General features: G+C 38.7%; 1 protein-coding gene across 4 annotated transcripts in view; it reads right to left on the bottom strand.

Moving 5' to 3' along the window:
• Positions 1-14,142, bottom strand: part of ZNF277 (zinc finger protein 277) — a 112,679-nt gene that overhangs the window by 37,657 nt on the left and 60,880 nt on the right. For 2 of the 4 annotated variants that reach the window (XM_058724560.1, XM_058724563.1), the window contains 3 exons: positions 8,619-8,820; positions 965-1,053; positions 528-610 (listed from right to left, as the gene is read on the bottom strand). In XM_058724560.1, coding sequence (XP_058580543.1) covers positions 528-610; positions 965-1,053; positions 8,619-8,820 — 374 coding nt within the window. Of the gene's footprint in view, positions 1-527; positions 611-964; positions 1,054-8,618; positions 8,821-13,737; positions 13,947-14,142 lie in introns of all 4 variants that reach the window. The other 2 variants (XM_058724562.1, XM_058724561.1) reach the window with 2 other exon arrangements.

Raw genomic sequence — 14,142 nt, forward strand, 5'->3', positions numbered from 1 at the left:
TTTCACACTTATATATAGTTACCTTTTTTACAGACCAAAAATGCTGAGATATTCAAATAAGCTTGCTTATGATTAAGGCTGAAAATGAGAAAGGCTACTGTGATCAAACCATATGCTTAATTCATAAGGAGAATAAAAGAAGTGCCAGTGTATAGCACATTCCAGTGAGGAGGAGAAAAAAAGTTAATTAATTCAACTCAATTTTAGCTGAGGGCATTTTTCCACAACTGCTGAACCCTAGCATGTGCCAGGCAGCTAAAATTACACTAAAATGTGTAAGCCCTGTTGTTATTTTAGAGATAATCCAGGAAGCAAAACAAAGCCAAAAATTCTCACTGCATTTTTAACATGAAATACTTTAATTTCCAATCAAGTGGATACTTTTCTTGTTTTAAGGTCTTTTTGTATTGTTTCTTTTGTGCATGAAAGTTTACAGGTTAAAAAGTGAAAACAAACAAACAAAAAATAACAAAAGTGATTTTGCATGTATTTCCAACACACTGTGCACTCTCTAAAATAATTCTTACCAGTCTTTGTTTCTGAAGTTCCTCTCTAAGTACTCTATCTTCTGGCAAAACATCACATAACAAAAAGTAATTGTCTTGTTCTTCTGTTGAGAGATTAGGAAAATAAATGAGAAATTATATTTATCATCTTTTCCCAGGAAGATTTATTCTTTCAAAAAACATATATATACATATATATATCTATATATCTATATATATATATGTATATAGATATATAGATATCTATCTATCTATCTATCTATCTATCTATCTATCTATCTATCTATTAGGATCTTCTGGTACACAGCTCTGCTTTAGCTTTATTGAAGTCAGGCAACATAAACAGAACAATTTAATTTTAGCTATCGTGAAAGTGAGAATTCTAATATAAGAAAGTAAGATTATCCTTTGAATTTTTGCATTGTAGGGAAAAGACAGTAGCTAAGATGTATACTTACCAAGTGGAGCTGTGGAATTGATTCTTATCACACTACAAAAATCTGTCACGGGCTGTTCAGTGAACCTTTTCCTCCAATATAAAATGTACCTTAGAATAATCAAAAAGAAAGGATGGTAAGAAGACTCAATATACTACTTACTTTAGAATGATAGGGTTTGATAAGAACATTTAATTATCCCAAAACAATAAAATTGTTGACTGATAATTGCTAGAAAATTTGTAAATGGAAAGGCAGCAGAGCATTGTAGAAATATGAAATAAATATTCAATGAAATGAAATTACTCTGTAAAGGAATGGAAATGATTAAACTTTACTATTCCCAAATTCAATAAACAGATATATGGGAACATTAAAAATGATTTATTTTTATGTGATAAAGAAGTTTTTCTGAAATTGCATCTATGTTTATATGAATTTTAAATGTAACAATGCTTAGACAGGCTTTATCACACATTTTCCAATACAATGAAAGCTGGGTGGTCATCTTATACACAAAAAGTGTGGGTTCAGCTTATCATGTTGGGTCACCAATTGTGGGTTCAGCTTTTGGCTTTGTCCAGCAAGGGTGAGAATGGCAGAAAGGACGGATTACTCAAGACTCCGCAAGAGAGCTGAGAGGGAGGCCAAGGGAAGTCTCCCTGAGTTGCTCTCAGGCTCCCATATTTATTAGGCATAGATTATAGGGAAAACATTGTGCAATATGTCAGTGGCTACGTGCCAGTAAGAAAGTATAGAAAGCATGCAAAAAAACAAGGCATTCCCAAGACTACAAAAGAGCAGATGCCGAAAGCAGGGTGGAGAACAAGATAAGATATTCCATAGATAACTTGGTCTAAGGAATTCATGAGCACAAGCAGGACCCAACCCCTATATAGATATTAACCAGATATTGGTCTGCATTAACTAGATACTGGTCCCCTGTTTTCAGCAGGGTGAGAAAGCAGTGTAATGTGTTCCCTATAATCTCCTTAACCAGGACATAGCTATTTGGTTTCCCACAAAAAAGAACTGAAAGCAAAATAATAAGGCAATGAGAAGTCAGTCTAAATTCAACACATATATAACAAGACAGAGAAATTTCATTTGTGCCCACTGTCTGAAATGAGGCAGATCATTGGAAAAATAACCAAGCTTATAATTCCTGTATCTACTGAGCAGAATTAGAAGAAGCACATTGGCTAAATTTAAAAGCAAAGTATAACACCCAAACCTGCATTATCTGATGAAAGGAGGAGTAAGATGACAGGATTCAACAAGCTGTTCATCTTCCCATTTATCTAACAAGATTTCTACTGGCAACTGCAATCTCATTATCAAATGGTACCAAGAAGAGAATGTGGTCTCCTTCATGTGGAGAAAGGCAATGGAAAGGTTGACATTTCATTTTTAAAATGTTTATTTTGAGAGAGAGTGCATATTCACGCATGAGCGTGGGGAGGGGCTGAGAGAGAAGGAGAGAGAATCCCAAGCAGGCTCTGCACTGTCAGTGTGGAGACTGATGGCAGGGCTTGAACTCTTGAACCATGAGATCATGACCTGAGCCAAAGTTGGAAGCTTAACTGACTGAGCCACCCAGGCACCCCTTAAATAGCTTGTTATAGCAACTAGCAACGTTTTGCACATAGTAGTAGGTTAACAAGAATTTTTTTTTCATTTTTACTGTTTATGCATTTTTGAGAGAAAGAGAGAGATAGAGAGAGAGAGAGAGAGAGAGAGAGAGAGAGAGAGATAAAGCATGAACAGGAAGTGGGGCAGAGAGAGAGGGAAACAGAATCTGAAGCAGGCTCCTGGCTCTGAGCTGTCAGCACAGAGTCCAATGCAGGGCTTGTACTCGTGAGATCATGACCTGAGCTGAAGTCAGATGCTTAACTGACTGAGCCACCCAGGTGCCCCAAGAAATGTTTTTAAGAGGTAGAAGAGCATTTAAAAATTCCTGTAAGGTTCTCTAAGTAGACTTCAACTCTCCATATTTTGTCTCTTTTTTATTCTTACTTCCCCTTTTCTTAACATTATTGTCCCGACCCCATGGTCCTCTACAGAAAGGACATTCATGTACTGGAAAAAAAAATTGGTGCCGGGAGAGAGGTCTGAGAGAGAGAACTGTGACACATATAAATATAAACAGATGACAACACTGAGTATGGAATATATAAGGAAAAGAAGTAAAAGACTAATGTATGAAAATAAAACCACGTTTTCAGTTTTTTCTTCTCATGTACAACCATACTGAGGACCTGGTTGGTTAAGTAAGCAAGGAGAGAACTCTTTCCTTATAGAATAGTGCTAGACCTTATCTTAAGAGATCTGAAAATGACCTATCTGAGCCTCCAACTCAGCCTCAAGCCATAAATACTGACCCTATGTTTAGCGTGTTGGCTTCCATATTAGAAGTGTCAGATGCAGAAGGCAAGTGCGTATCAGATCCATCAACACATACAAAAAGAAGAAAAGTATCTACAAAAGGCTGAAACATTATTCTTTGGTCACTTGGGGCAGCTACAGCACTTACACAGCTACTCTTATTCTCATTTTCTTCCATTCCCCAGAGGTTGCTTAACCGCTCCTTGCCCCTTCTCCTGGACAAGGGGAGAGACAAAAAGGGAGAAATAAAAGGCAAGAGACTTAAGAAAATAAAAATGGCATTCATAGCCATTTTTCTCATTCTCCCCTCAGCATATTTTCTATTGCAAAGTGGTGCCAGGGATGAAGGAACACAGGAGAACCTCTACTCCTGTCAGGAACAGAAGATGTATTGTTCTTCCAAACTGTACTACACAGCCATCTATTTTCATGAGAAATCAAATCCATACAGTGGAACTGGGTGCCGAGGTAACAGAGTTAAAAAAAAAAAAAAAGCCAGGAAAGTCAAGTTCGATGTGAAGTTTCATCATGGCTACTGATACAATACAATACATGGAGAGGTTCTTCATTCCTGATTACATTCCACTGAAGGCTATCTGGGTGATATTGAATGCTAAGGCATCAGTTAATCCGTCTCTTCTTCATTTTTTCTTATTTGTCTAATTTATTTAAAGCTAAAAACGCAATCACTCAATATTTTTTATTTATCTATCTATTAAATTTTTAAAAAAATGTTTATTTTTGAGAGAGAGAGAGAGAGAGAGAGAGAGAGAGAGAGAGAGAGAAAATGCGAGTGGGGGAGGGGCAAAGAGAGGGAGACACAGAATCCAAAGCACGCTCCAGGCTCTGAGCTGTCAGCACACAGCCTGACGTGGAGCTCGAACTCATGAGACATGAAATCATGACCAGGCTGAAGTCGAACACAACCGACTGAGCCACCCAGGCACCACTGAAGTCACTCAATATTTAATTTTTTTTTAATGTTTATTTTTATTTTTGAGAGAGAGACATAGTGTGAACAGGGAAGGGGCAGAGAGACAGAGAGAGAGAGAGAGACAGACAGACAGAATCTGAAGCAGGCTCCAGGCTCTGAGTTGTCAGTGCAGAGCACGATGTGGAGCTTGACCCATGAACCATGAGATCATGACCTAAGCCGAAATCAGATGCTTAACCAACTGAGCCCCCCAGGTGCCCCTGCAGTCACTCAATATTTAAAGGCAGCCAAGAAATGATATGTGATATGAACCCTTTGTTTGAAAAACAGTAATCAAAGCATCTCGTACTTCAGTGAAAAGCCATAAAAGTAATTATTAGGTCATCAGCAAATACTTTTTTCTTTTAAAGAATTTCAATCATGTTTCACTGAACTATCTCATGAAAAAATCCTAGTAATCTTGCTTGCCCAGCCTCTCACTGTAACTGGTGTGCTTACTGACAGGCATAAAGATTTGAGATATGGTTGTTAATTAAATAGCACTGAATTAGTGGAATTTAATATAGAAAGGGGCAAGAATTAAGGAGTTAGCATTTATCTTCTAGGAAAATTTTATTTACTGAATAAAGCTAGCAAATAGCTCAGTATAAATAACTATGGTAGATGGCTCAAAGGAAAGATCTTTTGTTTTAACATTTATTTATTTTTGAGAGAGAGAGTGCAAGCGGTGGGGGGGGGGGGGGGGAGAGGGCAGAGAGAGAGGGAGACACAGAATCCAAAGCACAGAGTCCGATGTGGGTCTTCAACCCAAGAACCGTGAGACCATGACCTGAGCCAAAGTCAGATGCTTAACTGACTGAGCCATGCAAGGGCCCCACAAAGGAGATTTTTACTTTTGTTTTACTCTGAGAAAGTTTTACTGTTAACTTTTTTCTGATCAAGAAGATGTTAAATATATTTAACATGAAAATTTATAGCTTCTTTCTTGTAAAGCACAAAATAAGCCTATCTCATCTATTATTTATCATCTTTATTACTCATTGTACTCAGAAGAAACAATTCCTGGGAAGTTATATATGTGTATATACATATATACACACATATACATAAATACATATACATATATATGTAAATACACACACGCACACACACCAGTGACTTTTCTGAAGTTCGGAAAAAGTCCTATGTTAAGAAGATTCCAACTTAACTCTTATCACAAATAGTCAATGTTTACATTGTTTTGGAGAGGAATTTTTAGTTGCCCTAAAAAGTAGGAGGGTATTATCTAAAGGAGACTGGATATATTAAAAAATATTTAAAAGTAACAGAGTTTATTTACATACATTCTTAGTCAATTTGAACTAACCGCAAGAGTGAAACTTATTAGGATGGCTGACAAGGAAAATTTAGGTTTCCAAATTTAAAGTACATGTTAACCACACACTTTATTTAGAAAGCACTTATATATATCAGCTATGTATTTTTTCTTTTTCTATTTTTTTAAAGTTTATTTATTTTGAGAGAGAGACAAAGAGACGGGGGGGGGGGGGGGGAGGGGCAGAGAGAAAGGGAGACAGAGAATGCCAAGCAGTCTCCATGGTGTCAGCATAGAGCCCAATGTGGGGCATGAACCCACGAACTGTGAGATCATGAACTGAGCCGAGAGCAAAAATTGGACACTTAACTGACGGAGCCACCCAGGCGCACCTGTATCTTTTGCTTTTTAATTAAGGCACCTATTTTATTGCATAACTGCATTTAGAGGGCGACCGATTCCAACATTTAACTATTGACTTCTAAGTCTGAGACCTAGTAAATAATTTGATTTTCCTGTCCACACACTGATGAGATTAATATCAATGATACAAAAGAGAGATTAGTACAAATATAGCTACTTAGCTATCATACATAAGAACAAAGGGAAAATACAAACTCTGATTTAGATATTCCTCACAGATTTTAGGAGAAAGAAAACCTTAATGTTTGTCAATGATCACTGGTAGATCACCATATTTTTCTCCAATTCCTGGGGGAGAATTTGCATTTACATGATAAAGCAGAGTAAAAGAAGAGATGACATCAAAGAGAAGCTGAGTGATTCAAGATTTAAAGATTATCTCAGGGCACCTGGGTGGCTCAGTTGGTTAAGAGTCCGACTCATGATTTTGGCTCACTAAGCACCCCCACACTGGGTCAGCCCGGAGCTGCTGTCAGCTTGGGATTCTCTCTCTGTCCCTACTCTGCACTCAGGCATGCTCAAGCGCTCTCTCCCTCTCTCTCAAATAAATAAACACAAAAAGAGAGCATTTCATTTGATAGTCTTGACAATGGTTGCTTGATAAGAATTTGAAAATTTCTAGCCCAAACAGTATCTAAAACAAAATCAACAGATCTGACTACATACAACTAGATATCATATATATAAGGAAGCTCCAAGAATCTCCCAGGACACACACACACACACACACACACACACACACACACACACACACACACAAAAGCACAAATATTTTAACTGAAAATAAAGATTAATGAATGAGAATGAGAATGAGAAGAATGAAGTTCTTCCTCTGAAATTGTGTAATAATTAGTTTATTCAACCAGCTGGTGGCATATATCATGCACATAATTCCCCTTTGCTATTCTGTTCTATCTCTGCTTCCCGACCAGGTAACACCAAAATCTACTCAAAAATTGCAATGCTGAGTGGATACAGGGGCCATAATAATGCAGAAGGTACTCGGCAGACATTCTGTATTGGTGCCAGGCAATTGAGAGGAACCTGAAAGGTTAGAGAACAACACCCCTGTGGGCCTTCTGGCTATTCCAACTGGAAAACAAACTTATTCTCAAGGTTTAGAAGTGTTAAGGATTCTAAATTAAATTTTCTCAAAAGTTTTACTTCGCAAATGATAATTAGAGTTTCAGAACAGCATAAATGCCTATTGAAAACTCAAGCTATAGTTGCAGAAAACTAACATTTCAAATATATCTTTTGTAATAAAAATAGAATAAAATTTTTGGCTACCATCTATTGGATATAAAAGATGTCTCAGGGGGCGCCTGGGTGGTGCAGTCGGTTAAGCGTCCGACTTCAGCCAGGTCACGATCTCGCGGTCCGTGAGTTCGAGCCCCGCGTCGGGCTCTGGGCTGATGGCCCGGAGCCTGGAGCCTGCTTCCGATTCTGTGTCTCCCTCTCTCTCTGCTCCTCCCCCGTTCATGCTCTGTCTCTCTCTCTCTGTCTCAAAAATAAATAAACGTTGAAAAAAATTAAAAAAAAAAAAAAAGATGTCTCAGGTACTAGATGGTGCTATATGCAGCACCTGTTTTATATAACGCTCACCAATCTTATGTGAGTCAGCGTTTTCCGCTTTTACTGATGAGGAAACTGATGCTTAGAGTGCTGAAGTAGTTTGCTGGACATCACATGGTTAGGAAGTCACCTAAGTCTGAGTTCAGCTCTAGGCCTGCTTGGTTTCATAGTCCACTCTCAGTAATATAGGCTGCTGCTTTGCAAGACCCATCATAAGAAAGAAACTGCTTGCTAGGAATGATGTGGTCTGGCAGATATAGAGTTCAGATGCAGAGATGTTACAACATCTGGGTTACTGCAGTGTTTTGTAGAGAAATCAGGGCAGAATATCTAAAAATGGGTCCTGGCCAGCTATACCAAAATGTATGCTTTTAGTAATTGTACAAAACCAGTTAACTACCATGATAGCATGTACACGGAAAACGCTTCGAAATGTCAACTTGGACTTCCAAGTGTCAACTAATAACAGCATGAACAAAACTACTTCACTCCATTTGCTTAAGAAAAGGCATTTCTCTTCTAAGAACCAGGAACTGGAAAAAAAAAATATGCTTATATTACTTGCCTGTTGGTATGGATATTCTAAGTCAGGTGCTCATAGATTAGAGTTTAGCTCACTTTGGGTCCTAGCTATATAGGTGAGGTTCCTACATTTCACACATGCCCAATGTTGGCAGTTCCCGAACCACTTATCTCTTTCTGTTCTTCATCCTCCTCATCCTCTTCCCCTCAGTACCTCAGTTGACTGATGTCAAGCCTTTGGTTTATTGAGTGACCTCCCCCTGCCCCTACTTTTTTCCTGGTTTTTGTCAGAAAACCAGAAAAATGCTCATCACAGCACTTAAGCTGAGAGTTCTTTGGACAATATCCTTTTGGCTTCGCAGGCTCCAATCAAGGATCCCTGTTCCCAACAATGCTTGAAAAAGAATATGAATTTTCACATTTGCACAAGAATAATTTTATATATAAGCTTATATATAAGTTATGTCTTTCCTTTATGGAATACTGAATTTAATTCTCTTATGGCCAAAACCAAAACTTACCTTTGGAAATCAGCAACCAACTTGACATCAGCTATGACCATCTTATGCTCAATAATCATGTGCTTCAGAAGTTTGTCTTGTTCATCCATAGGAAAATGTTCTTCACAGAAAATACAAGGCACAGATGGAGAACCTTCTAAAGCGGTGGTGCCACCTGGACTTTCTGGCAGGGAAAGCGGCTCCAGGATACAATCCTTACTGTCTGGGAGAGAGAAAAAGCAAAAGCAAGGAAAAAGAAAAAAAAAAAAAGAAAAGGAAAAAAAAGAAAAAGCTGCAATCAGCTCTTTAGAAGGATGATTTCTTACCTCCTGCATTAAAAGGAAAAATCCACAGTGCCACAGTGCCAGAGAGCAAGATATTTTATTATCATTTTAAGTAGATTCTGCAACCTAGAGGCAGGGAGTTGTGCAAAGCAGCTCCAACTCCCCATTTGCCGTCTTGAATGGGGGAAACCCATTTGTCAGAGCAGCTGTTCAGGCATTCTTGGACACTGGCCAGCGGCAGCAATTCCGGGGGTACTTGCAAGGGGAAGGCTGCAACATGCTGGGTTAAGGTTCTATGGTCCAATTGTGACCTATGGCTGATAGTCGTCACACTATGGGAAGTAAATGGTATATTCTGAGGCTCCAGATGATACCAGGCCAGTCTTTTAAGCTGCTTCCTGTTGCACCTGCAAACTCTTTCCTGTTTGATTATCTGTCACGTGCAAAGAAGACAGCTCTCACATTGCGTTGACACAGCATGTGCTGGGTGGCCCAGGTGGTAATTTTTGATGTTGATTTATGTCTACCATTCGCCTGTTACACACTTATGTATCTTAATTCAAGTTCTTATGAACAAAGAGATGAATGATCATTTACTAGACATACACGGTAAACATTTTTTTCTGTGTATATTATTCATTTTCCTAACATCACCTATGGTATCTTTGAGAGTTGAGCTGTGTAAGATCTACAGCTCTGAACTCATGCCTCAAACCACCGCCAGGTGTGTCAGGAGCCCTCTTCAATGCTCCAGGGGGAAAGACTGGATCGGTCACCTTTAGCTGGCAATTGAGTAGTTACTAACTGGGCAACTAGCTTAAGACATTTAGCATCTGGGGAAGGGCAGGAAACCTTCAGAAAGAAAGACAGTTATACCACAGAAAAGCCTATGGAATTAGCTTACTATTAATTTTATTTCTTGTTTTTATCTTACTTTAACTTGTTTCTAACGGCCTTCTTAACTGCATAATTCACTGAATCAGTTAATGTTGCACTGCTGACCATGGCCTGAGAACTGGACAAGCATTCATTCACTCACTTAACGAAAATCAGCTGAGTATCTACTGAGTGCTGGTCTTTTCTGCTTAACCTTGCATGACATGATTCTTATCATCAAGACTAAAGTGATTGCAATTTGTTAGACGGCACAACTAAGTTTAAAGGATAAAGAGAGAGAGACGGAAAATGTATAGGGTCTATGGGAGCATGGGGACAGAAGAGTCAACTGAGCTGGAGTGGGAAGGTGTCCCAACGGACATGTCCTCTAATACATCACTCACAATACTCTGCTCATATTAAAGTATGCTAAATTAAATTTTTATGTTAGTTCCATAAAATTATTTAATACCAGAAAAGGTGGAAATAGGGTATACATGACAACGGAGAGAATATTTAAAAACGTATAAGCACTTTAGAAGCACTATTAACAAAAGTGATGTTACCAACAATTATATTTATTAAATTACATAATGGAAGCAAGGAGTTCTGAACTTATACAGTTCTTCAGTTGTAGGTTATATCCTTCAGTTGTAGGTTAAATTCTGTAGGAACTTAAACTCTCATGCTAAAAATAAGACGGGGAAAGAGACATAGGTAATAAACACATGAAACTCTGTATTTTACATCCACTAGAACAGGACAACAAAAGACAGCATATATTCTAAATAGAGGTACCATTAGTAAACATTACATACCATCTAGAAAATAACAGGTACTGTCTTACACCCTTCTCCCCGAATTTGAATGATATGTGTAAATTCATTTTGCCTGATTGCAGAAAACAATGTATTAATCATCACCAATAGCAAGAGCTAACATTACTAGGTATCTGATATTTGTAAACTACCCTAGCAAAGGGCTTCAGGGCATTTTCTCAATTAATTCTCGCTACCTTATTCAGTTGGTACTATTATAACCCTCATCTTCCAGATCAGACTACTCAGACTTAGAAAAGTTAAATCAAGTGGCCTAAACACACAGCAAGTTAAGCCTAAATTAAAACACGACATTATTCTGCCTCTAGTTCCAAAAGGCATTTTCCCCAAATCTGTGTTTTTCTGTAATGTGTATATTCAGTGCCTTTTTGAATTGGTACGTATTTATAAGTCACGCTGAATCTATGCATTCTGCCAGTGTCCTGCCGTGTCCCTGATACTAGTTCCACCAGCAACTCTTACACAAATCTCAGTAGCCCACATCCTCCAAAAACCACTGGGTACAGTTTATCTCTGTCACTGTATTCTTTCCTAATGTTTCACTACAAACTCTCTAATCTTCTTCCGAGGTTCATTCCTCCTCCCTTTTGTATGTTCAAGGCCCAGTTTCTCTTTCCTCAAATTATTTCTAAGAGAATGAAACTAAATGTTCATACACGGTAGAACCAAACAGCGTGTGGTTACTGTAAAGGCATACAGGAACAAAATCGTAAGTATGCAAATTTCATGTATGAGGAACCTGTGGTTTAGGAGATACTAAGTCATATTTGGGAACTCGAGTTACTATGTAATTCAGAGAATTAAAATTTTAATAGAACATTTTTGGACAAGATTTTAGTGTTCTGACTCCTTAATCATTTAGCATCATGTTCAAATTTACGACAGCAGTGATCAAAAGAAGCAGTTTGTTTACCTATGTCTTTCTTTCCCCACTTCAGACTGTTAATCGCTGGAAGGCAAGATGAGTCCTGGTCATCTTTAATTACCTGGCATGCACACTGTGTTACTGCATCATGACTGCCACCGCCACTGTGGGTTAATTCTGTGCCAGGCACTGTTAAGCCCTTTACATGTACATTATTAACGCAATTAACCTTCACAATAACCCTATGACAGAGCTTCCATTCCTTTTCCTATTTTATAGTTGAAAAAACTGAGGCACTTAGAGACTAAGTGACTTTCCCCAGACAGCTAGTAAATGGTGGAGCGGGGATTTGAATCCAAGCAGACTGGCTTAAGCATGAGCACTCTTACCCTACACGTAACACTGAGGAAGCTGGATGTTTTCCTGTAGGAAGTAGAGCCACTCCTATGTTTACACTGATTTGGGGAGAATGGGTTGTGAGACGTAAGTCTCCAGATGGGGAGACTGGCAGTTGGGAGACTACTGCAGTGTCCAGGTTGGAGGCAGCCATGTTAGCAGTGCTTGAAGGGAATGAAGAGAGGGGAGGATGCAGAGATTGCAGTGACAGTTCTTGATTACTGGTTGGCCAGAGGGGGTGAAGAAGCCTGGGATGCCTTTTAAGATTCCGGCAGGGGAGGCTGTGTGAATGAGGGGTACCAATCACCACTTTAGGAATGCATGGGTAGAGGCACTTTTTTGTTCTGTGAGAAGGACAGATAATGAGTAAAGCTTTAGAAGAGCTCAGGTAATCTGCTCCGAAGTTAAACATTCCTGACATGGATTTTGGACAAGGCCAGTAGTGACTGGAGTCTCGTGTGATGCATTTACGTTATTTTCTTTGTTTGCCAGCAACCCTCCTCCCCCAGTCCTCTTGAGGGTTTGACTCACTCCATCTCTCCATGCCCAACAATAGCAAATATCCCTATTGCAGTTAATTATTTACATGTATATCTGTGCCCCTCGGGTAGTAAGGTAACACCTCAGGTCAAGGACTAAATCTTGTTTTTGTATCTCTGGTGTACACTATAGTCCCTGAAACATACATGGTATTTGATATGTGCTTGAAAAAATGAGTAAGACCAGAGATACCTAAAATTAGAGTTATACCTTTGACTCAGCTTTTAGGTAAGTTCTATTTCAGGGAACACCTGTGGCTGTCTGTATTTAGGGGAACTTCTTCTGCCTCAGATTGAGAGCAGTCCAGAATCATTATAGCCAAATTTTAGTACTGTGGGCCTTGGTATAATGAGCCCACTGGTAATAAATAATGATGTAAAAATTATACTAAACTCTAATAACAAGTATTACTGAGTGTAATAAAAGTATATGAGGTTTATTTAGGGATTTTTAACTTCCTTTTTTATTTTTCACCCATGCTCACCAGTAAACAGAGACAAGTTGCATTTGGAATGCAGAGTAAGTTATACCACTCTAGCAGAGGATGCTTCTATAGCAAAGGCCTGAACTCAAGTATATATTTTACTTTAGAGCAATGGTTTCCAAATCTGGAGTGCTTTTTAAAAAGTAATGATTTCAAGGCCTTATTGTTAGACTGACGAAATATAACTTTTACCGAGCAGTAATGCCTAAACTCAAGTCTGGGGATCAATGGTTCAAGGAATGATTCCAGAGGGATTGTGGACATCCTGATCATACATTAGAGTATGGGTATTTTGAACTCACAGCAAGTCTGCAAATCAGGAATAGGGCCTGGTGGCAAAGCTTACTTGATAGTGTATTCTGTCCTAAAGAGAGCCTCTCAAACTGTAAGCACTGTGTCAGCATAAACAACTTAGTATGATTTGTCTAACAGGTTGTTTATTTCTAGCTGTCATCATAAGAATCATAGCTACACCTTACCATGTGGTAAAAAAATAAATACAGAAATATAGATTTTTTTTTGCTACAGTGACCTTGAACTCAAAAAGGCAAAAGGAAATAAACTCTATCTAGCTCCTTTCAGCAAAGAGGCAAAGCATCTTGAAAATTCTGGCCCCATATCTGCTTCACACATTTGTTACAAATTAACAACAACAAATTATCTGCTCTAGTTCTCACTTTGAACAGCAACTCTGTTTAAATGAACTGTGAAAAACACCATCCCAAGAGAGCTGAATTTTTGAGGAGATCCTATGCTGATTGTGAACAATTTTATTGACTCTGGCTAAGATCCTCAAAGAACCACATTATTATTCTAAGATCATGCTTCTCAAACTTTTAACATGCTTATAATTCACCTGGAGACTTTGTTAAAGTGTAGATCCTGATTCAGGAGGTGTGGTGACCGGGGAAACATGCCAATCCAATCTCCTGTCGCTATGAGCATAATTGAAATATAGTCTCAGGTGCTGTGCTCTGAAATCCTACTTGCACTGAAGCCAAGCTTTCCACACGCTGCTCTCAGTAAATGATTAGAGCCAGCAGAAATGGTAATGCAGGCTCATTCCTGTGAGAGAGAGAATTTCACTGACATATGACAGTGGCTGAGGACTCTCAGCAGCTTGCCAGAAATGTGCTTACTTACAACTGTGTTGCCGTCTGAGACTCTACTCCACTGCCCTTCCTTCCCTCTTTCCTTCACAGGGGTCAGACCTACATTGCTACCTTCTCCAGCACTCTCTCCCTTTTCCCTCCTCTGGTGT

Source organism: Neofelis nebulosa, chromosome 4, assembly GCF_028018385.1.
Source record: "Neofelis nebulosa isolate mNeoNeb1 chromosome 4, mNeoNeb1.pri, whole genome shotgun sequence".
In the NCBI taxonomy this organism is placed as follows: Eukaryota; Metazoa; Chordata; class Mammalia; order Carnivora; family Felidae; genus Neofelis; species Neofelis nebulosa.